Genomic DNA, 24,830 nt, shown 5'->3' with positions numbered 1-24,830 from the left:
GACTCTGTTCTGTTCCATTGGTCTATTTCTCTGTTTTGGTACCAGTACCATGCTGTTTTGGTTACTGTAGCCTTGTAGTATAGTTTGAAGTCAGGTAGCGTGACGCCTCCAGCTTTGTCCTTTTGACTTAGGATTGTCTTGGCAATGCGGGCTCTTTTTGGTTCCATATGAACTTTAAAGCAGTTTTTTCCAATTCTGTGAAGAAACTCATTGGTAGCTTGATGGGGATGGCATTGAATCTATAAATAACCTTGGGCAGTATGGCCATTTTCACGATATTGATTCTTCCTATCCATGAGCATGGTATGTTCTTCCATTTGTTTGTGTCCTCTTTGATTTCACTGAGCAGTGGTTTGTAGTTCTCCTTGAAGAGGTCCTTTACATCCCTTGTAAGCTGGATTCCTAGGTATTTTATTCTCTTTGAAGCAATTGTGAATGGAAGTTCATTCTGATTTGGCTCTCTGCTTGTCTGTTACTGGTGTATAAGAATGCTTGTGATTTTTGCACATTATTTTGTCTCCTGAGACTTTGCTGAAGTTCCTTATCAGCTTAAGGAGATTTTGGGCTGAGACGATGCGGTTTTCTAAATATACCATCATGTCATCTGCAAACAGGGACAATTTGACTTCTTCTTTTCCTAACTGGATACCCTTGATTTCTTTCTCTTGCCTGATTGCCCTAGCCAGAACTTCCAACACTATGTTGAATAGGAGTGGTGAGAGAGGGCATCCCTGTCTTGTGCCAGTTTTCAAAGGGAATTTTTCCAGTTTTTGCCCATTCAGTATGATATTAGCTGTGGGTTTGTCATAAATAGCTCTTATTATTTTGAGGTACGTTCCATCAATACCGAATTTATTGAGCGTTTTTAGCATGAAGGGCTGTTGAATTTTGTCAAAAGCCTTTTCTGCATCTATTGAGATAATCATGTGGTTCTTGTCTTTGGTTCTGTTTATATGCTGGATTACGTTTATTGATTTGCGAATGTTGAACCAGCCTTGCATCCCAGGGATGAAGCCCACTTGATCATGGTGGATAAGCTTTTTGATGTGCTGCTGAATCCGGTTTGCCAGTATTTTATTGAGAATTTTTGCATCGATGTTCATCAGGGATATTGGTCTAAAATTCTCTTTTTTTGTTGTGTCTCTGCCAGGCTTTGGTATCAGGATGATGTTGGCCTCATAAAATGAGTTAGGGAGGATTCCCTCTTTTTCTATTGATTGGAATAGTTTCAGAAGGAATGGTACCAGCCCCTCCTTGTACCTCTGGTAGAATTCAGCTGTGAATCCATCTGGTCCTGGACTTTTTTTCGTGGGTAGGCTATTAATTGTTGCCTCAATTTCAGAGCCTGCTATTGGTCTATTCAGGGATTCAACTTCTTCCTGGTTTAGTCTTGGGAGAGTGTAAGTGTCCAGGAAATTATCCATTTCTTCTAGATTTTCTAGTTGACTTGCGTAGAGGCATTTATAGTATTCTCTGATGGTTGTTTGTATTTCTGTGGGGTCGGTGGTGATATCCCCTTTATCATTTTTTATTGCGTCTATTTGATTCCTCTCTCTTTTCTTCTTTATTAGTCTAGCTAGCGGTCTGTCAATTTTGTTGATCTTTCCCAAAAACCAACTCCTGGATTCATTGATTTTTTGGAGGGTTTTTTGTGTCTCTATCTCCTTCAGTTCTGCTCTGATCTTAGTTATTTCTTGCCTTCTGCTAGCTTTTGAATGTGTTTGCTCTTGCCTCTCTAGTTCTTTTAATTGTGATGTTAGAGTGTCAATTCTAGATCTTTCCTGCTTTCTCTTGTGGGCATTTAGTGCTATAAATTTCCCTCTACACACTGCTTTAAATGTGTCCCAGAGATTCTGGTATGTTGTATCTTTGTTCTCATTGGTTTCAAAGAACATCTTTATTTCTGCTTTCATTTCATTATGTACCCAGTAGTCATTCAGGAGCAGGTTGTTCAGTTTCCATGTAGTTGAGCGGTTTTGATTGAGTTTCTTAGTCTTGAGTTCTAGTGTGATTGCACTGTGGTCTGAGAGACAGTTTGTTATAATTTCTGTTCTTTGACATTTGCTGAGGAGTGCTTTACTTCCAATTATGTGGTCAATTTTGGAATAAGTGCGATGTGGTGCTGAGGAGAATGTATATTCTGTTGATTTGGGGTGGAGAGTTCTATAGATGTCTATTAGGTCTGCTTGGTGCAGAGATGAGTTCAATTCCTGGATATCCTTGTTAACTTTCCGTCTCGTTGATCTGTCTAATGTTGACAGTGGAGTGTTGAAGTCTCCCATTATTATTGTATGGGAGTCTAAGTCTCTTTGTAGGTCTCTAAGGACTTGCTTTATGAATCTGGGTGCTCCTGTATTGAGTGCATATATATTTAGGAGAGTTAGCTCTTCCTGTTGAATTGATCCCTTTACCATTATGTAATGGCCTTCTTTGTCTCTTTTGATCTTTGATGGTTTAAAGTCTGTTTTATCAGAGACTAGGATTGCAACCCCTGCTTTTTTTTGTTCTCCATTTGCTTGGTAGATCTTCCTCCATCCCTTTATTTTGAGCCTATGTATGTCTCTGCATGTGAGATGGGTCTCCTGAATACAGCAGACTGATGGGTCTTGACTCTTGATCCAGTTTGCCAGTCTGTGTCTTTTAATTGGAGCATTTAGTCCATTGACATTTAAGGTTAATATTGTTATGTGTGAACTTGATCCTGTCATTATGATATTAACTGGTTATTTTGCTCGTTAGTTGATGCAGTTTCTTCCTAGCCTCGATGGTCTTTACATTTTGTCATGTTTTTGCAATGGCTGGTACCGGTTGTTCCTTTCCATGTTTAGGGCTTCCTTCAGGGTCTCTTGTAAGGCAGGCCTGGTGGTGACAAAATCTCTAAGCATTTGCTTATCTGTAAAGGATTTTATTTCTCCTTCACTTATGAAACATAGTTTGGCTGGATATGAAATTCTGGGTTGAAAATTCTTTTCTTTAAGAACGTTGAATATTGGCCCCCACTCTCTTCTGGCTTGTAGAGTTTCTGCCGAGAGATCTGCTGTTAGTCTGATGGGCTTCCCTTTGTGGGTAACCCGACCTTTCTCTCTGGCTGCCCTTAAGATTTTTTCCTTCATTTCAACTTTGGTGAATCTGGCAATTATGTGTCTTGGAGTTGCTCTTCTGGAGGAGTATCTTTGTGGCATTCTCTGTATTTCCTGAATTTGAATGTTGGCCTGCCCTACTAGGTTGGGGAAGTTCTCCTGGATGATATCCTGAAGAGTGTTTTCCAACTTGGTTCCATTTTCCCCCTCACTTTCAGGCACCCCAATCAGACGTAGATTTGGTCTTTTGACATAATCCCATACTTCTTGCAGGCTTTGTTCATTTCTTTTTCTTCTTTTTTCTTTTGGTTTCTCTTCTCGCTTCATTTCATTCATTTGATCCTCAATCGCTGATACTCTTTCTTCCAGTTGATCGAGTCGGTTACTGAAGCTTGTGCATTTGTCACGTATTTCTCGTGTCATGGTTTTCATCTCTGTCATTTCGTTTATGATCTTCTCTGCATTAATTAGTCTAGCTGTCAATTCTTCCACTCTTTTTTCAAGATTTTTAGTTTCTTTGCGCTGGGTACGTAATTCCTCCTTTAGCTCTGAGAGGTTTGATGGACTGAAGCCTTCTTCTCTCATCTCATCAAAGTCATTCTCTGACCAGCTTTGATCCATTGCTGGCGATGGGCTGCGCTCCTTTGCAGGGGGAGATGTGCTCTTGTTTTTTGAATTTCCAGCTTTTCTGCCCTGCTTCTTCCCCATCTTTGTGGTTTTATCTGTCTCTGGTCTTTGATGATGGTGACGTACTGATGGGGTTTTGGTATAGGTGTCCTTCCTGTTTGATAGTTTTCCGTCTGACAGTCAGCAGGACTGTCTGTTGGTCTGTTGGAGATTGCTTGAGGTCCACTCCAGACCCTGTTTGCCTGGGTATCAGCAGCAGAGGTTGCCGAAGATAGAATATTGCTGAACAGCGAGTGTACCTGTCTGATTCTTCCTTTGGAAGTTTCCTCTCAGGGGTGACTCCACCCTGTGAGGTGTGGGGTGTCAGACTGCCCCTAGTGGGGGATGTCTCCCAGCTAGGCTACTCAGGGGTCAGGGACCCACCCGAGCAGGCAGTCTGTCCGTTCTCAGATCTCAACCTCTGCGTTAGGAGATCCACGGCTCTCCCCAAAGCTGTCAGACAGAGTCGTTCGCGTCTGCACCGGCCCCCGCTGCTTTCCCTATTGGACTGCAGCTGTGCGCTGTCCGCAGAGGTAGAGTCTACAGAGACAGGCAGGCTTCCTTGAGCTGCTGTGAGCTCCACCCAGTTCGAGCTTCCCAGCGGCTTTGTTTACCTACTTAAGCCTCAGCAATGGCGGGCGCCCCTCCCCCAGCCTCGCTGCTGCCTTGCGGATAGATCATGGCAGACTGCTGTGTTAGCAGTGAGGGAGGCTCCGTGGGCGTGGGACCCTCCCGGCCAGGTGTGGGATATATTCTCCTGGTGTGCCTGTTTCCTTAAAGCGCAGTATTGGGGTGGGAGTTACCCGATTTTCCAGGTGTTGTGTGTCTCAGTTCCCCTGGCTAGGAAAACGGGTTTCCTTCCCCCTTGCGCTTCCAGGTGAGGCGATGCCTCACCCTGCTTCAGCTCACGCTGGTCAGGCTGCAGCAGCTGACCAGCACTGATTGTCCGGCACTCCCTAGAGAGATGACCCCAGTACCTCAGTTGAAAATGCAGAAATCACCGGTCTTCTGTGTCGCTCGCGCTGGGAGTTGGAGACTGGAGCTGTTCCTATTCGGCCATCTTGCTCCGCCCCCGGGTTAGTTTTTATATATTTATAATTGTTATATCCTCTCTCTGGATTGATGTCTATATCATTATATACTAATCTTTTTGTCTCCTTTTTAAAATTTAAAGTCTATTTTTCTGTTGTAAGTATAGCTATTTCTGAACTTTTAGTTTCCATTCGTGTGCATAATCTTTCTCGATTCATTCGCTGTGTCAGTCTATGTGTGTCTTTACAGGTAAAATGAATTTCTTGTAGGCATCACATAGTTACTTCTTGTTTTTTTGTTATCAATTCAGTCTGTCTATGTCTTTTAATTCAGGAATTTAAACCACTTACATTCAAGATTGTTATTGATAGATAAGAATTTGTTTTTGTCATTTTGTTGTCTTCTAATTGTTTTGTATATTTTTTCTATGTTATTTCTTAGCTTTGTAAGTGGTGGCTTTTTATATTCTTCTTTTCATTTGTGTGTCCCTCTTCCAGTATGTTTTTGATATGGTTTGGATGTTTGTCTCCTCCTACCATTGAAACTACCATTTAGTTGAACACTTTAAATGTGTAAATTATGTAGTATGATATACATTCCTAATCACTACTTTCTGATATAAATTTCCCATTAATAACTTTCAGGTATTTTAACATTTATTCATGAATTTAACTATTTCTCAAAAAATAAAAAGACATCCATCTATTATATCTAGATAACAACTGGTTTTAGTTTCCAGTGTTTACAGGTTTCTAGCAGGCACATGTGCTGCTGGAACTAGATTTCACCGACAAAGGCTGATTAACACACACACACACTCTCTCTCTCTCTCTCTCTCTCACCCCTCACATTCCTATGTAAGGATTACCTTGCCGAGTATTTTTAAATCTATTTATTTCTATAGAGACTGATATAGAAAGCTTGAGAGGTGCTTTGGGAAGACGCTTATTAAATGATGAATTCAAGACACAGTCAAAGAGTTTCCCTGGTAAGAAAATATTTTAAGTCTAATATTCCTCATTTATTTTTCTCCTTCAAAGTTTAAGTGTGTATCTTTAATAGCAATAATACCTACTTGTTATTATGACATGGGCACAGGTTCTCATGAATACCCTCCCATGTTTGGTTTTACTTTAGAACATATTTACTAGAAATGTAAAGCTAGCTAGATATTATTACTTTTAGGACTCATCCATTTAGAAAGTAATCCATAAAATAATATAGGATAGTGAGCTTAGAATATACTTGGGACAAGTATGTTCAAAGTTATTTTAGTCCCTTTCTATTTACAGTTTAGATAGAAAGTTACTTTAAAGTTGCAAAAGCAGAAAGGCTATCTGATGAGTGCAATAAGTAAAGGAAAAAGACAGTTATTTTATTCTTAAAAATTCCCTCTGTACTTTAAAATGTTAGGCATAGTAATCTTTCAACTATGGCAGAATCCTTTAGTTGTGTAATATAGTTCAGATATTATACTACTGCCTTTGGTACAAGAGTAGCAGTGTCAGGCAAAACACCCTTTGATCTCTGGTGTGATACAAAGGAAGGCAGACAGGTTAATAGAGAAATAAGCAAAAGACATACTCAAAGGGGACCCTCTAAAACCACTGTCTTCCAGAGGTGATCGTTGCATGCCCAAGGCTGTTTTATTGGAGGAACATTAGAGGCTTCACAGTGCAGGATGTATTGAGCCATTCTTGGGTTGCTATGAAGGACTACCTGAGACTGGGTTCTTTATAAAGAAAAGAGGCTGTATAAGCATAGTGCTAGCATCTACTTGGCTTCTGGGGAGGCCTCAGGGCACTTTTACTCATGGCAGAAAGTAAAGCAAAACAGGTACATTACATGACAAGAGCAAGAGCAGGAGAAAAAAGGGGGAAAGGTGCTGCATATTTTTGAACAACTGGATCTCACAAGAACTCATATACTAGTGAGAACAGCACCATTCCATGGAGAAGAAGGATCTGCCCTCGTGACACAAACACCTCCCACAGGGTCCCACCTCCAACAATGGGGATTACATTTCAGCATGAGGTTTGGACAAGAAAAACATACAAACCATATCACAAGGGAAAGAGGCTTCAGTAAAATAATCAAACCAAATCACTGAACAAATAAATAAGCAAATGATAATAACATACCCCAGGAAGAAGAGGAGAAGAATCAAAATTAAGAGTTGCTACATTATGTGTCTGAAATGCCCAGTTTTCAGCATAAAAATGTGAGTTATTCTAATAAGTAAGAAAGTATGACCCATACACAGAGGAAAAGCAGGCCAAAAAAAAAAAAAAAAAAAAAACACAAACAAACAAACAAACAAAAAACAGCTTATGAGAATCCTAGCTGTTAGACTTAGCAGACAATAACTACAAAGCAGTCAGTATAAATATATTGAAAGAACTAAAGGAAACCATTCTCTAACAAGAAAAGGAAGGTATTATGACAATGTTTCATCAAATAGAAAATATCTACAAAGAGATATAAAATATTTTACAAAGGGCCACATGGAAATTACAGTGTTAAAAAGTACAAAAACTGGAAGTAAAATTTACTAGAGGGGTTCAAGTACATTTCAACTGTCCAAAGAAAGAATTAAAAAACTTAAAGTATTAGGAACACTAGAAAGAAAACAGAGAGAAAAAGGAGCAGCAAAAATATGGATGAAAACTTTCTGAAAAATATTTAATGACAAATGAGTACACATCCAAGCTCAATTAATTCTAAGTAGAATAAACACAAGGGAATCTATAATCACATTCATAGTAATAATGTTGAAAGATAAAGAGAAAAGCTTAAAAGCAGCAAGAGAAAACTAATGCATGATGTAAAGAGAACCCCACTAAAATTAAAAACTGACTACTTATCATTAGGAACTATTAGGGCCAGAAGGCATTGGGACAGCACATTCAAAGAGCAAAATGAAGAACTGTTAACCAAAAATCTTATATCCAGCAAAACTATTTATTAAACATGAAGGTGACGTGAAGATATTTCTAAATAGGCTTTTTTAAATAAGAAAATTTATTCCTATCAGAACTGCTTTCCAAGAAATACAGAGTTCTTTGGGTTGAAAAGCAATGACCTCTGACACTAACTTGAACCCATAAAATGAACATGGGTTAAAGGAATTCTATAACTCTGAAAGACCACATAAATGCTTACGTCACTTCTTTCTACTCTTATTTAACTCTTAATTGATATAAAAAGCAATTGTATGAAAAATATTTACAGAATTTTATTGCTGGGACTTTAAAATATAGACATGTAGTATATTCCAGAATGTTAGCACACAGGCGATGGTTGACAGAAATGATGTATTGGAGTTAAAAAAAAAAAAATGACAAGAAAGGGGGCTCCAAGATGGCTGTCTTAAAGATATCTGGCACTCTTTCAATACATACAAAAAACAAATTTGAGAATTGATAATCATATTTCAAATAGATCATCTAATCAGGAACACTAGAATTCAGCAGAGAATTAACAGGAAACATCTGAGGCAGAGAAGGAAAGGGAAAGAAGGCAGCTGACCTAACTAGGATTGATAAAGTCCAGAGAGGCTCCCCGGTGTGGGAAAAGGGTAAGTGAGAAGTCCCCAGAAGTCCACATTCCCACCATAGATTGCTGCAATCCTAGCCATGGGAGAGCCACCCTCACAGGCCCTGACCAGTGGCATTGCTCTAAAGAGAGAGCTCATGCTGAGTCACACACACACGGTGAGAACCAAGCGGATGCGGCATAGTGCCTTTTTTCCTCTGCCTCCTGGGTTCAAGTGATTCTTCTGCCTTAGCCTCCCAGGTAGCTGGGACTACAGGCATGCACCACCATGCTCGGCTAATTTTTTTATTTTTAGTAGTGATGGGCTTTTTCCATGTTGGCCAGGCTGGTGTGGCCCAACATCCCTACCTTTCCACTCCTAGAGCCCCACTGACATCCCCCTGCATCTATGCAGTGGGCTGCAGAAGTGCAGTCCTATTTGGGCCCAACAGTGTGGCAGGATCCCTAGCACTCAAGTGTTCAACATGCTGGAGAATGGGTGGTACAGCACACTGGAGAGGCTGCCCCTGGGACAGAGTTGAAGCATGCAGTACCCAAAACCCAGAATGCCTGAGTCCATTGCCATTGCTGCAACCCTGCCCCCATAAGCAGGAGGGCTACTGTGCACTTGCACATGCCCTGAGAACAAGCTCTCATCATCTGTCACCACCACCAGAGGCTGAAGCATGTGCTCACCAGAGCTTGAGAGCCACTTTCCTGGGGCCATAACCACTGAGAGCAACTCAATCTTACCCAGTGGCAAGACTGCCACACAGTTGCATGCACCCTGAGGACAGGCTCTCCCTGCCAACTGCCATTGCTGCTAATGCCACCCAGGCACACCATTTGGGGTCCTGAGGATTTCCCCACCCTGCTTGCCACAGCATGTCCCCATGCATACCACTGGGGGATCTGAGAACCAGCCCTCTCAGCCTGGAACCATGTTTCAGTGCGCAAAAATGCCAACCAGGGGCCTGGGGATTACCTTGCCCCATCAGTTGCCTTGGGCATGCGTGCACATCACCAGGGGACCTCACAATAGGCCAAGAAACCTGCCACCAGCACCAAAGCATGACACCCAAAGGCCAGAGGCTCATCCTGCCCCATCCACCACCACAGGCATCTGTGCAGTCTTCCTGGGTCCCGGAGGATGAACTCAGCTAGCCAGTTGCAGCGACTACCAACACCAGTGCGTGCCACTTGGGAGCCTGTGGGTTGTTTCACCACTGCAACTTTTATTGCCCACATCATGTACGCTGTCTAGGGGCTCAAGGGCACACCTACCTGCTGGCACTATGGCCAGCACTCAAGCAAGCCACCTAGAGGCCCAAGGATTAGCCTGCCTGGACTCTAATCCTGATGCTCACATATATCCCCTAGGGGCCCACGGACAGGCATGCTCAGCCATTGCTGTCACTAATGAGGCCAAGGACTGACTCACCTGGGGTCTCTGTCCCCAGCGAAGCCTCATAGCAGCATCCACCAGCAACTACAGCCTAAGCCGTTGAGGAAATGACGGACATCACTGACACTGTTTATAGCTGAAAAAAATTATACAGAGGCTATATACCACTGCATACACCCAGAATCAAAGCTAAAATGCCCAACCCAGGGTAGGCATGGTGACTCATGCCTATACCCCAGCACTTTGGGAGGTGAAGGTGGCAGGATCACTTGAGATCAGACATTTGAGGCCAGCCTTGGTTAAAGCCCAGTGAGACACTGTCTCCACCAAAAAAAAATTTTTTTTTTTAAATTTAAAAAGTGCCCTATCCAACCAACATCATAGATAGCATCTTCAGGAAAATGTTTTGCTCTATGAAAGCCAATCCACAAAATTGAGAGAAGTGACTGTTACACGAGATGACAGACATAAGGACACAAGAAACATGAAAAAGCAAGGAAAGGTGACACCTCAAAAAGAACACAATAATTCTTCAGCAACATATTTCAGTGAAAAAGAAATTATTGAAATGCCTGAAACAGAATTGAAAATAATGATATTAAAGAAACTCAATGAGGTAGAAAAGAACACAGATAACCAATAGAAAGAAATCAGAAAAACAATTTTGAGATGAATGAGAAATGTATTAAAGAGATAGATATCATTAAGAAAATAACCAAACAGAAATCCCATAAGTCAATTCAATTAATAAAATAAAAAATACATTTAATGGGAGAAAATTTTTGCAATCTACCTATCTGACCAAGGGATAATATCCAGAATCTATAAAGAACTTAAACAAATTTACAAGAAAAAAATCAAACAACCCCATCTAAAAGCAGGCAAAGGATATGAACAGACATTTTTTAAAAGAAGATATTTATGCAACCAACAGACACAAGAAAAATGCTCATCATCACTGATCATCACAGAAATGCAAAGCAAAACCACAATGAGATACCATCTCACACCAGTTAGAATGGCAATCACTAAAAAGTCAGGAGACAACAGATCCTAGAGAGGATGTGGAAAAACAGGAACACTTTTACACTGTTGGTGGGAGTGTGAACTAGTTCAACCATTGTGGAAGACAGTCTGGCGATTCCTCAAGGATCTAGAACCAGAAATACGATTTAACCCAGTGATCCCATTACTGGGTATATACCCAAAGGATTATAAATCATGCTACTATAAAGACAGATGCACATGTATGTTTATTGTGGCACTATTCACAATAGCAAAAACTTGGAACTAACCCAAATGTCCATCAATGATAGACTAAATTAAGAAAATGTGGCACATATATACCATGGAATACTATGCAGCCATAAAAAAGGATGAATTCATGTCCTTTGCAGGGACATGGATGAAGCTGGAAACCATCATTCTGAGCAAACTGTCACAAGGACAGAAAACCAAACACTGCATGTTCTCACTCATAGGTGGGAATTGAACAATGAGAACACTTGGACACAGGGCGGGGAACATCATACACCAAGGCCTGTTGTGGGGTGAGGGGGCAGGGGGAGGGATAGCATTAGGAGAAATACCTAATGTAAATGACGAGTTAATGGGTGCAACAAACCATGCACATGTATACCTATGTAACAAATTTGCACATTGTGTACATGTACCCTAGAACTTAAAGTATAATAATGAAAAAAAAATACATTCAAGATCTTCAACAATTATTAGACCAAGCAAGATAAAAAGTTTCAGAACTTCAAGAGAGGTCATTTGAAATAACATAGTCAGACAAAAGAGAGAGGAAGGGAGAGAGAGAGAGAAAAAAAAGAACAAAGAATAAAGAATAAAAAAGAATGAATAAAGCCTATGTGACACATGGAACATCATAAAGTGACCAAAGTTTTGAATCGTGGTTGTTCCACATGGTCAAGAGAAAAGGCATATAAAAACTATTTAATAAAACGATGGCTGAAAACTACCCACGTCAACAAGAGATTCCCAAATATACACAACCCAAAAAGGTCTTGTACAAGGCACATAATAGTCAAACTGTCAAAAGTAAAAGACAGAGATACAAGCCACATACAAGAAAACTGTTATCAGACTAACAGTGGATTTCTTAGCAGAAATCTTACAGGTTAGGAGAAAATAAGATGATATATTCAAAGGGCTGAAAGAAAACAAACTGTCAGCCGAGAATAATATATTCAGCAAAGTTATTGTTCATAAATGAAGGAAAAATAAAGTATTTTCCAGACAAACAAAAACTGAAGGAATTCATCACCATTAGGCTGGCCCTACAAGAAATGCTTAAAGGAGTACTACACTTAAGCAAAAGGATAGCTACTGTCATAAAACTGGATGTGCAAACACACAAATGAGGAAGAAGAACTCAAATGTTACTATGACAGAAAATCACCGAACCACAATGATAAACAACACAAGAGAAAGAAAGGAACAAACGATAAAGAAAACAACCAGAAAATAAGAAAACAATAGGAATAAGTCCTCATATATCAATATTATTCTTGAATGTAAACAGAGAATGGCTGAATGGATTTTAAAAACATGACCAAACTATATACTGCCTATAAAAAACTCACTTCACTTGTAAAGAAACATATAGACTGGTTATAAAAGAATGGAAAAACTATTCCATGCAAACAGAAACCAGAAGTGAGCAGGAGTAGCTGTAGTTATTTCAGATAAAACAGACTTTAAGTCAAAAAAAAATAAAAAGAGACAAGGATAATTATTATATAATGATAAAAGAATCAATTCAGAAACAGGATATACCAATTTTAAACTTATACTCACCCAACATTGAAGTATGCAAATATATAAAGCGCATATTAAATCTAAAGGAACAGAGAGATTCCAATAAAATAATAGCTAGAGACTTCAACACCTCATTCTCAGCATTAGACAGATCATCTAGACAGAAAATCAATGAAGAAACATTGAGTTTAAACATCATTTTAAACCAAATGGCCCTAACAGATAATTACAAAGTATTTTTTTCAATAGCTGCAGAACACACATTCTTCTTGTCAGCACACGGAACATTCTCCAGGCTAGACCATATGTTAAGCCACAAAAGAAGTCTTAACACATTTTTACAAGTCAAAATCATATCATGTATCTTGTCAGACCATGACAGATTAAAACTAGAAATCAGTAACTAGAGAAACTTTGGGAACTGTGCAAACACATGGAAATTAAGCAAAATGCTCATGAATAATCACTGAATCAATGAAGAAATTAAAAAGGAAATAAAAAATTCTTGAAACAAATGAAAATGAAAAAAAAATACCAAAACCTATGGGATATAACAAAAGCAATGCTAAAAATGGAAGTTTATAGCAATAAACACCTCCATCAAAACAGTAGAAATGTTTCAAATAAACAATGCACCTCAAGAGACTAGAAAAGCAAAAACAAACCAATCAACAAAAATTAATAGAAGGAAAGAAATAAGGATTAGAGCAGAACTAAGTGAAATAGATACTTAAGCAAAGGATCAACCAAATCAAAACTTGGTGTTTTAAAAAGATAAAGATAAAAAAAAAAAAAAAACAGTAGGTAGACTAACTTAAAAAAGATAGAAGATACAAATTAACAAAATCAGAAATGAAACAGAACTGATACCACAGAGTTACAAAAGATAATCAGAAAATATTATGAACAACTATATGCTGATAAATTGGAAAATCTAGAGGAAACTGACAGATTTCTGAACACATATAACCTACTAAGATTGAATTAAGAAGTAGCAGAGGAGGTTGATTATAGTTAATAACAATGATTTTGTATTTCAAAATAGCTAGGGAGAGGTCTAGAAATGTTCCCAACACAACCAGATAGCCTCACTGCCAATTTTTTCCAAACCTTTTAAGAACTAACACCAATTCCCCTCAAACTATTCCAAAAAATTGAAGAGAATGGCATTCTCTGTAACTCAATCTATAAGGCCAGCATTTACTCTGATAAGAAAACCAGACAAGGACATAAAAAAATAAAAGTACAAGTCAACATCTCTGTTGAATATAAACATAAAAATCCCCAACAAAATGCTAGCAAACCAAATTCAACAACCTATCAGAAAGATAATGCACTGTGATCAAGTTGGATCTATCCCATGGATGTAAGGGTGGTTTAACATATGCAAATCAATAAACAAGGTACATCAACAGAAAGAAGGACAAAACCATATAATCATCTCAGTAGACGCAGAAAAAAAATTTGATAAAATTCAACATTCCTTCATGATAAAACTCTCAACAACTTAGGCATAAAAGGAATGTACCTCAAACTAATAAAGTCCATATATGACAAACCCACAGCTAACATGATACTGAATGATGAGAAATCGTTGAGGTGATAGATATTCTAAATAATCTGACTTGAGTTTTATGCACACTATACATATAACCAAAATGTCACATGTACCCCATAAATTTGCACAAATATTATGTATTAACAAAAAAAGAAAATGACAAGATATGATCATCTGAAACCATAGGAACAAATTAATAGAACCAGAAATTATAAATAAGAAAGTTAATATAATAAACATTGGAAATATATACTTCTTTCTTCCCTCAACTTTTTAAAAAAGCATAAAATTATATAAATAAATCATTATAACAACAACTATAACCATGTCTTTATTATTTACAAATGTACTGTGTGTAACAGTAGTACAAAAATGGGGAACAGGGAATACAGCTATGTAAGAGTAGCTTTTCTATATTTCACTGGAATTTAGTATAAATTTAAAGTACTTTTTAAAATTGACTGTGATGATGGTGACAGACATTACTGAATGTATTAAAATCCATAGAATTTAAGATTTTAGATAGCTTAAAATACTCAGTGAACTTCAAGCAGAAAAAGATTTTTAAAAGATTTAAAGCAAAGTGAGAATATTGGAAAGGAGAAAAATTGTAAATCTTACTAAATTATAAGTGTCTCCAGCACACACCTTTTAATTTCTAGTATTTAACCCAATCTTTCCTCAGATGGTCTCATTTTTTCCCTGATTGTGTAAGGATCATTTGCTTGCTCATTTCAAATGAACCAGGTCTTTCTTTGATATATCAGTTGAAGAAAGAACAAAGGAAAAAAAAAATACATCTGCTGATGTTTCCAGTTTTGAGTTGCTGTATCTCTTATATTGTTACTTAATTACTGAAAACTTGTTCTGCTCAATCTTATGGATCACTTTTTACTTTGGTAATGAGGCAGTGCTCAGTATAAGTTGTGATGTATTTGAGCAGCTGGTGTCATAATGCAACCATTTACATTATTCATGTATTCACCAATTTTTCCAAAACAGCAAAAACAACAACAACAAACCACTCTACAATACAATGGAAGGATTATGACAGGTGTCCAATCATAGTTATATACTCTGCTAGAGCCAATTCTACCCACACAATCTTAAGCCCAATGTTGACCTTATGTCACCAATCCTCATTATCCCCTTTTCAATATGAATTTCTTTTTAATAATTTTTATACATTTTTATCTCATTGAACTTAGTAGTTTCTAATTCCAGGAAAATATCAAACCACATAAAAACTTAAATGGAAATGGATCCAATAACAATCCTGGTAGTGCTGCAAATCTGACCATTACCTCCTTGATTCTCGTTTAAGGGACCTCAGAGGGCAGGTTTTCTCAGTTTGACAAATACCTTGTAATTTTTTCATAACTAATATCTAAAGAATTTACAATTCCATAATGTAAAAAGGGGAAAGAAATATTCCTCAATGAGTCAAATAATTTCTGCCTCATGATAAGTTTCTGTGACTAATGAGGCCATGGTTTGCAGCTTGACCTGTGGAAAAAAATGTTCCACCTCACATAGTACATACCTACAGGTTAAGTGTGTTTTTAGTGTAAACTTGAAAGATACATTATCATCATAATGTCCCTAGGATAATTTCAATTTGCATAAGAGATAGAATTGTATGGAACTATTACTGGTTAAGAAAGTATACAGCATCAGGTTGTGCATGAGTTGTGCCTTTCCCTGGCTATATGATATTTCAATTCATTAAACATATCTAAATATAGTCTGGCTTATATAATTGTTAACATCCATTCCTTTTTAAGGTTTTTGTTATTTTCCAATAAAGACATTTCATTTTAATTATTCTACAAATACAATTTTTATTTATATATATGTGTGTGTGTGTATTTTTTTTTTTTTTTTGGTGACAGAGTCTTGCTGTGTCACCCAAGCTGGAGTGCAGTGGCACGATCTCAGCTCACTGCAACCTCTGACTCCCAGGTTCGAGCAATTCTTCTGCCTCAGCCTCCCGAGTAGCTGGAACTACAGGCATGTGCCACTACACCCAGCTAATTTTTGTATTTTTAGTAGAGATGGGGTTTCACCGTGTTGGCCAGGATGGTCTTAATCTCTTTTTTTTTTTTTTTTTTTTTTAGAGACGGAGTCTCGCTCTGTCACCCGGGCTGGAGGGCAGTGGCCGGATCTCAGCTCACTGCAAGCTCCGCCTCCTGGGTTCACACCATTCTCCTGCCTCAGCCTCCCGAGTAGCTGGGACTACAGGCCACCTCGCCCGGCTAGTTTTTTGTATTTTTTAGTAGAGACGGGGTTTCACCATGTTAGCCAGGATGGTCTTAATCTCTTGACCTCGTGATCCGCCCGCACTTTGGCCTCCCAAAGTGCTGGGATTATAGGCATGAGCCACTGCGCCCAGCCACAGATATTTTAAGTTAGTAACACACACACATATATCACACATATATGCACATGCACACACACTGTCACATTTGTATATAAACGATTACCTTACAGTGTTTTGATATCTGTTTATTTCTATAGGGTCTGAAATAGAACAATTGACAGATGCATTTGGAAGAGATATACTAAAGGATGAATTCAAGACACGATCAAAGAGTTTCCCTGGTAAGAACAAAAACTTTACACATTTAGTATTTCTGGTTAGTTTTATTCTCTGGAGTGTAACTAAGTGTGCATCTTCAAGGAGAACAGTGCCTATACATAATTACATAGGCAAAAGTCTTCGTGAATTCCCCTCTATAATATTTCAACTAGTTTCAACTAGCAATGTAAAATTAGCTTTTCAAAAGCAGAAAGGCTAGATGATAGATGTGATAAGAAGATGAATATAACAGATAATAATTTTATTGGTTACCAGTTTACTCTATATGGGAAAAATATCAGCCAAGTTTGTAACATCTCAGCTGCAATAAAGTTATTTAGTTATATTTTTCAGAGATTACACAACTGAATTTAGTCCTGGGGTTACAGGGTTAGACACACTTCTCTGTGACCGTTGGTGTGATACCAAAAGAAGACACTTTAGCAAATAAATAATGGAAAGAGACATTCAAAGAGTGCCCTGCTAAAACCACTGTCATCCAAGGGAGACTGTTTGATGCCCAAGAATATGCCCTTAAAGAGCAACATAAGAGACTTCACACTGTAGAGGATAGAGACTTTAGGAAAATACTTTTGTCAAATCACACACATACACAAACACACACACACACCCCATCACCACCACCACCACCAAGAAACAAGCAAACAAAAACAAGCCCCCCAAAAAGGAAGAGTCAACCAACATACAGACTTGCTATAATACGTTGTCTAAAATGTCCAGATTTTAGCAAAAAAATTAAGACATGCACAGAAACAGTACTCTGTAACCCAAACACCAGGAAAAAGGCAAGGAAAACTGCCTGTGAGAGTCCTACATGTTCGATTTAGCAGACAATGACTACAAAGTAGTCAAATAATAATAATAATATCATCAACTAATTAAAACTCTTCTGAAAGAATAAAAAGAAGGTATAATGACACTCTTTTATCAAATAGATGTCAACATTGTGATACAAATTAAACTTTTTAAAGAACCAAATTAATATTTGGAAATGAAAGATAAAATAACTGCAAGGGAAAATTCATTAGAGGGTCAAGGAAAGATTTGAACTGTCAAAAGAAGGAATAAGCAAACTTAATATAATGGGAATACCAGAAGGAGAGTATTCCAAGTAGAGAGAGAATAAGAAAAAGTATTTGAAGAAAAATGGCTGAATACTTTGAAAAATATTTATCTATACATCCAAGTTATATTAATCTATACATCCAAGTTCTATTAAATCTAAGTAGAACAAACACAAATCAATCCAAGACCAAACTAATCATTGTAAAAATGTTGAAAGACAAAGAGAAAATGTAAAATGCATCAAGAGAAAAACAATTTATCCCATAGAAGGTAACCCCAGTAAGATTAACATCTGTCTTAGCATTAGAAACTTATGAAGTCCAGAAGGCCATGGTGTTGTGTATTAAAAGTGCTGAAAGAAAAAAAATCTACCAAGAAATAATTTTATTGCTAGCAAAACTGTTTTCCAGAAAAGGTGAAATGTGAAACTGCTAAATAAATAAAAATTGAGAGATTTCATTTCTAGCAGAACTGTTTTCCAAGAAATTCTAAAGAAATTTGTTTAGGCTAAAAGGAATTGACCTCCTGACAGTAAGCTGAATCCCCCTAAAAAAGGTATGAGTTAAATGCTGTAATTGCAAAAGACAGTATGTATAAATATATATTCCACCTCCTTTCTTTTCTTAATTTATCTAAAAGACAACTGTATAAAAATATTTATATAATTGTATCATTGGGCATATAACATATCAACTTGTAATATATTCACAATAGCAGCACAAAGGTGATAGGAGGGAGAAGTGATGTAGCACTGTAAGAAAATGACACTGGATGATAAATACAGAGCAACAATAAAAAGAACCAAAAAATGTAAATAAGTATGTTCATATAACAAACACTATAAACATGTACTTGGTCTTCTTTCTTTTCTCAGTTTACTTAAAAGGTATAAAGTTATACAAAGAAATAATTATAACAATAATTATTACATTGTCCTTAATATTTACAGGTATAATATGTATAACAATAGCACAAATACTAGGGAAAGGGAATAAAGCTATATATAAAGGAGTAATGTTTCTGTATCTCAGTAGAATGCAATTAGCGTAAATGTGAAAAAGATTATAAAGTTGACTGAGGTAATAATTACACATTTCTGTAATAAGCATGGAATTGGATACTTTAAATGGAAAAATAGTATGGTTTTAAAATATACACATTTTTAAAAGCTCAGGAACTCTAAGCAGGATAAGATTTTGTAAAATTTAAAGAGGATAATAATGTAAGGGAGGAAAATTGTGACTTTTACTAGTTGATAAATTTCTCCAGCACATAACTTTGTATTCCTAGTATTTAACTCTAAAATGCTCTCCTCATTGACTCCCTACTTATCTAAAAATCCTCTGATTTCTTAATTCAAATGAATCAACCTTTCTTACTTGTATCTGTAGGAGAAAGACAAAAGAGCTGAAATGCACCTGCTAATGTTCCTCAGTTTTCTGTTGCATATAGCTTTACTTTTACAAAATGTTGTTACTGAATTATTGAAAACTCATTTTGTCCAATATGATGGGTTTTTTGGTTTGTTTGTTTTTGAGACAGCGTCTCACTCTGTTGCCCAGGCTGGAGTACAGTGATGCGATCTTAGCTTACCACAACTTCCACTTCCCGGGTTCAAGTGATTCTCCTGCCTCAGCCTCCTGAGTAGCTAGGACTACAGGCACATGCCACCACGCCCTGCTAATTTTTGTATTTTTAGTAGAGACAAGGTTTCACTATGTTGGCCAGGCTGGTCTCGAACTCGTGACCTCAAGATCTGCCCACCTCAGCCTCCCAAAGTGCTGGGATTACAGGCGTGAGCCACTGCACCTGGCCAATATGATGCATTTTTACAATGATGCATAATCTGGTTTCTGCCTCTATTTGAATTATATTGGTGGTTTATTTGGGCTGACATGATAATAGTGCAAATTTTAACATTAATCATAGGCTCAGCCAATTTTCCAAAGCAAGACTTCTACTCTATTGTTTAGGATCATTACAGGTGTCCAACTACCATTACGTGCCCTGCTAGAACCAACTTTGACACAAAAAAACTTTAGGTTTAATAAACCAGGTTTACCAATTCTAATTATCCCTTTTTCAATATGAAATTCTTTTTGGTAGATTTTTTAGTTTTTCCATCATTATACCTAGATACTAGTTTCTAAATCCAACAAAGTGTATAAATCACATAAAACTCAAATGAAAAGGAATACAATCCTAATGCTGGTACTACTGCAAATATTCCTGTTTTCTTCTTTCCAGCTACAAAGTCTACCTGCTAAGAGAACCAGAGAGAAGAGACTTTTTCTCATTACATGCGTTATTTCTTATTCTTTTTTTTTTTTTATCACTGATGCCTATTTGAATTATAGTTACACCACCTAAAATAGACTATTAAAATATTTCTGGATGAGTCAAGGAATTTCTGTTTTATCATATTTTGTGAGTTGTGGTGACCATTGTGTACAGATAGGTCAACTATGAAAAAAAAATTTATGTTCCACCTCACCAGATATACCCCTACAACATGAATATGTTCTTAATATATCCTTGAAAGTTATGTTATTACCACAAACTAGTGTGATTTAAATTTGCATATGATTGCATTATATGGAAAAAATAGGTAAGAAATAAGGTAGCATAAGTCTGTGCCTCAATTTTGTTATTACTTGCTATATGGTATACATATAATGAGGCTTATATGATTGTTAATTGTCCTTTCAATTTAAGTTCCTATGTTGCTACAATCTGGACATTTTATTATAATTCTTCTACTCTAATGAAGAATATTAATTAGGATAGTATTAGACACATGCACACACACACGTTAATATTTATGTTAGAAAAGTGTTTTGAAATCTGTTTACTTTTATAGAGACTGATGAACGATTGCGTAGTGCAACTGAGAGAGGTACAATAAATAATGCAATGAAGACACAGTTAAAGAGAAAGAGTTACCCTGGTAAGAATAAGAATTTTTAAATCTACTTATGGTTTACTATCTTCTCTGGAGTTTAACTATGTATCTCTAATGACAACAGTACCTATATGTAATTATTACATGAGAAAAAGTCTTCATGAATTTCCTCCCATAATTAGTTGAACTCTAGTATTTATTCTCAATAGAAAATTAACTTTAGGGCTCATTTATTTAAAAAGTTATTGGAGGGTGGAGCAAGATGGCCAAATAGGAGCAGCTCCAGTCTCCAGCTCCCAGCACAAGCGACACAGAAGACAGGTGATTTCTGCATTTTCGACTGAGGAATGCAGCTCATCACCAGCAATGGATCAAAGCTGGATGGAGAATGACTTTGACGAGATGAGAGAAGAAGGCTTCAGACCATCAAACTTCTTAGAGCTAAAGGAGAAATTACGTACCCAGGCGCAAAGAAACTAAAATTCTTGAAAACAGAGTGGAAGCATTGATAACCAGAAAAATTAATGCAGAGAAGGCCATAAACGAACTGACAGAGATGAAAACCATGACATGAGAAATACATGACAAATGCACAAGCTTCAGTAACCAACTCGATCAACTGGAAGAAAGAGTATCAGCGATTGAGGATCAAATGAATGAAATGAAGCAAGAAGAGAAGTCTAAAGAAAAAAGAAGAAAAAGAAATGAACAAAGCCTGCAAGAAGTATGGGATTATGGAAAAAGACCAAATCTACATCTGATTGGGGTGCCTGAAAGTGAGGGAGAAAATGGAACCAAGTTGGAAAACACTCTTCAGGATATCATCCAGGAGAACTTCCCCAACCTAGTAGGGCAGGCCAACATTCAAATTCAGGAAATACAGAGAACGCCACAAAGATACTCCTCGAGAAGAGCAACTCCAAGACACATAATTGCCAGATTCACCAAAGTTGAAATGAAGGAAAAAATCTTAAGGGCAGCCAGAGAGAAAGGTCGGGTTACCCACAAAGGGAAGCCCATCAGACTAACAGCAGATCTCTCGGCAGAAACTCTACAAGCCAGAAGAGAGTGGGGGCCAATATTCAACATTCTTAAAGAAAAGAATTTTCAACCTAGAATTTCATATCCAGCCAAACTATGTTTCATAAGTGAAGGAGAAATAAAATACTTTACAGATAAGCAAATGCTTAGAGATTTTGTCACCACCAGGCCTGCCTTACAAGAGACCCTGAAGGAAGCCCTAAACATGGAAAGAAACAACCGGTACCAGCCATTGCAAAAACATGACAAAATGTAAAGACCATTGAGGCTAGGAAGAAACTGCAACAACTAACAAGCAAAATAACCAGTTAATATCATAATGGCAGGATCAAGTTCACACATAACAATATTAACCTTAAATGTAAATGGACTAAATGCTTCAATGAAAAGACACAGACTGGCAAACTGGATCAAGAGTCAAGACCCATCAGTCTGCTGTATTCAGGAGACCCATCTCACATGCAGAGACATACATAGGCTCATAATAAAGGGATGGAGGAAGATCTACCAAGCAAATGGAGAACAAAAAAGAGCAGGGGTTGCAATCCTAGTCTCTGATAAAACAGACTTTAAACCATCAAAGATCAAAAGAAACAAAGAAGGCCATTACATAATGGTAAAGGGATCAATTCAACGGGAAGAGGTAACTATCCTAAATATATATGCACACAATACAGGAGCACCGAGATTCATAAAGCAAGTCCTTAGAGACTTACAGAGAGACTTAGACTCCCATACAATAAGAATGGGAGACTTCAACACCCCACTGTCAATATTAGACAGATCAATGAGACAAAAAGTTAACAAGGATATCCAGGAATTGAGCTCATCTCTGCAGCAAGCAGACCTAATAGACATCTATAGAACTCTCCACCCCAAATCAACAACATATACATTCTTCTCAGCACCCCATCACACTTATTCCAAAATTGACCACATAATTGGAAGTAAAGTACTCCTCAGCAAATGTCAAAGAACAGAAATTATAACAAACTGTCTCTCAGACCACAGTGCAATCAAACTAGAACTCAGGACTAAGAAACTCAATCAAAACCGCTCAACTACATGGAAAGAGAATAACCTGCTCCTGAATGACTACTGGGTACATAACGAAATGAAAGCAGAAATAAATATGTTCTTTGAAACCAATGAGAACAAAGATACAACATACCAGAATCTCTGGGACACATTTAAAGCAGTGTATAGAGGGAAATTTATAGCACTAAATGCCCACAAGAGAAAGCTGGAAAGATCTAAAATTGACACTCTAACATCACAATTAAAAGAACTAGAGAAGTAACAGCAAACACATTCAAAAGCTAGCAGAAGGCAAGAAATAACTAAGATCAGAGCAGAACTGAAGGAGATAGAGACACAAAAAACCCTCCAAAAAATCAATGAATCCAGGATTTGGTTTTTGGAAAAGATCAACAAAATTGACAGACCGCTAGCAAGACTAATAAAGAAGAAAAGAGAGAAGAATCAAATAGACGCAATAAAAAATGATAAAGGGGATATCACCACTGACCCCACAGAAATACAAACAACCATCAGAGAATACTATAAACACCTCTATGCAAATCAACTAGAAAATCTAGAAGACATGGATAATTTCCTGGACACTTACACTCTTCCAAGACTAAACCAGGAGAGTTGAATCCCTGAATAGACCATAGCAGGCTCTGAAATTGAGGCAATAATTAATAGCCTACCCACCAAAAAAAGTCCAGGACCAGATGGATTCACAGCTGAATTCTACCAGAGGTACAAGGAGGAGCTGGTACCATTCCTTCTGAAACTATTCCAATCAATAGAAAAAGAGGGAATCCTCCCCAACTCATTTTATGAGGCCAACATCATCCTGATACCAAAGCCTGGCAGAGACACAACAAAAAAAGAGAATTTTAGACCAATATCCCTGATGAACATCGATGCAAAAATCCTCAATAAATACTGGCAAACGGGATCCAGCAGCACATCAAAAAGCTTATCCACCATGATCAAGTGGGCTTCATCCCTGGGATGCAAGGCTGGTTCAACATTCGCAAATCAATAAACGTAGTCCATCATATAAACAGAACCAAAGACAAAAACCACATGATTATCTCAATAGATGCAGAAAAGGCCTTTCACAAAATTCAACAGCCCTTCATGCTAAAAATGCTCAATAAATTCGGTATTGATGGAACGTACCTCAAAATAATAAGAGCTATTTATGACAAACCCACAGCCAATATCATACCGAATAGGCAAAAACTGGAAAAACTCCCTTTGAAAACTGGCACAAGACAGGGATGCCCTCTCTCACCACTCTTATTCAACATAGTGTTGGAAATTCTGGCTAGGGCAATCCGGCAAGAGAAAGAAATAAAGGGTATTCAGTTAGGAAAAGAAGAAGTCAAATTGTCCCTGTTTGCAGATGACATGATTGTATATTTAGAAAACCCCATGGTCTCAGCCCAAAATCTCCTTAAGCTGATAAGCAACTTCAGCAAAATCTCAGGAGACAAAATTAATGTGCAAAAATCATAAGCATTCTTATACACCAGTAACAAACAGAGAGCCAAATCATGAATGAACTCCCATTCACAATTGCTACAAAGAGAATAAAATACCTAGGAATCCAACTTACAAGGCATGTAAAGGACCTCTTCAAGGAGACTACAAACCACTGCTCAGCGAAATAAAAGAGACACTAACAAATGGAAGAACATACCATGCTCATGGATAGGAAGAATCAATATCGTGAAAATAGCCATACTGCCCAAGGTAATTTATAGATTCAATGCCATTCCCATGAAGCTACCAATGAGTTTCTTCACAGAATTGGAAAAAACTGCTTTAAAGTTCATATGGAACCAAAAAGCCTGCATTGCCAAGACAATCCGAAGTCAAAAGAACAAAGCTGGAGGCATCACGATACCTGACTTCAAACTATACTACAAGGCTACAGTAACCAAAACAGCATGGTACTGGTACCAAAACAGAGGTATAGACCAATGGAACAGAACAGAGTCCTCAGAAATAATACCACACATCTACAGCCATCTGATCTTTGATAAACATGAGAAAAACAAGAAATGGGGAAAGGATTCCCTATTTAATAAATGGTGCTGGGAAAATTGGCTAGCCATAAGTAGAAAGCTGAAACTGGATCCTTTCCT

General features: G+C 37.5%; 1 protein-coding gene across 1 annotated transcript in view; it reads left to right on the top strand.

The window, feature by feature from the left end:
• The window catches only part of CCDC7 (coiled-coil domain containing 7), a 438,580-nt gene that overhangs the window by 349,367 nt on the left and 64,383 nt on the right, over nucleotides 1–24,830 (top strand). Inside the window, exons 32-34 of the mRNA XM_033208742.1 lie at nucleotides 5,683–5,766; nucleotides 16,577–16,660; nucleotides 20,584–20,670. Of these exons, the coding sequence (XP_033064633.1) occupies nucleotides 5,683–5,766; nucleotides 16,577–16,660; nucleotides 20,584–20,670 (255 nt within the window). The remainder of the gene's footprint in view (nucleotides 1–5,682; nucleotides 5,767–16,576; nucleotides 16,661–20,583; nucleotides 20,671–24,830) is intronic.

The sequence above is a fragment of the Trachypithecus francoisi genome, unplaced genomic scaffold (genome assembly GCF_009764315.1).
Source record: "Trachypithecus francoisi isolate TF-2019V2 unplaced genomic scaffold, Tfra_2.0 Lachesis_group9, whole genome shotgun sequence".
NCBI classification, from domain to species: domain Eukaryota; kingdom Metazoa; phylum Chordata; class Mammalia; order Primates; family Cercopithecidae; genus Trachypithecus; species Trachypithecus francoisi.
The sequence above is the reverse complement of the archived record's forward strand: the minus strand, read 5'-3'. Positions and strand labels throughout refer to the sequence as shown.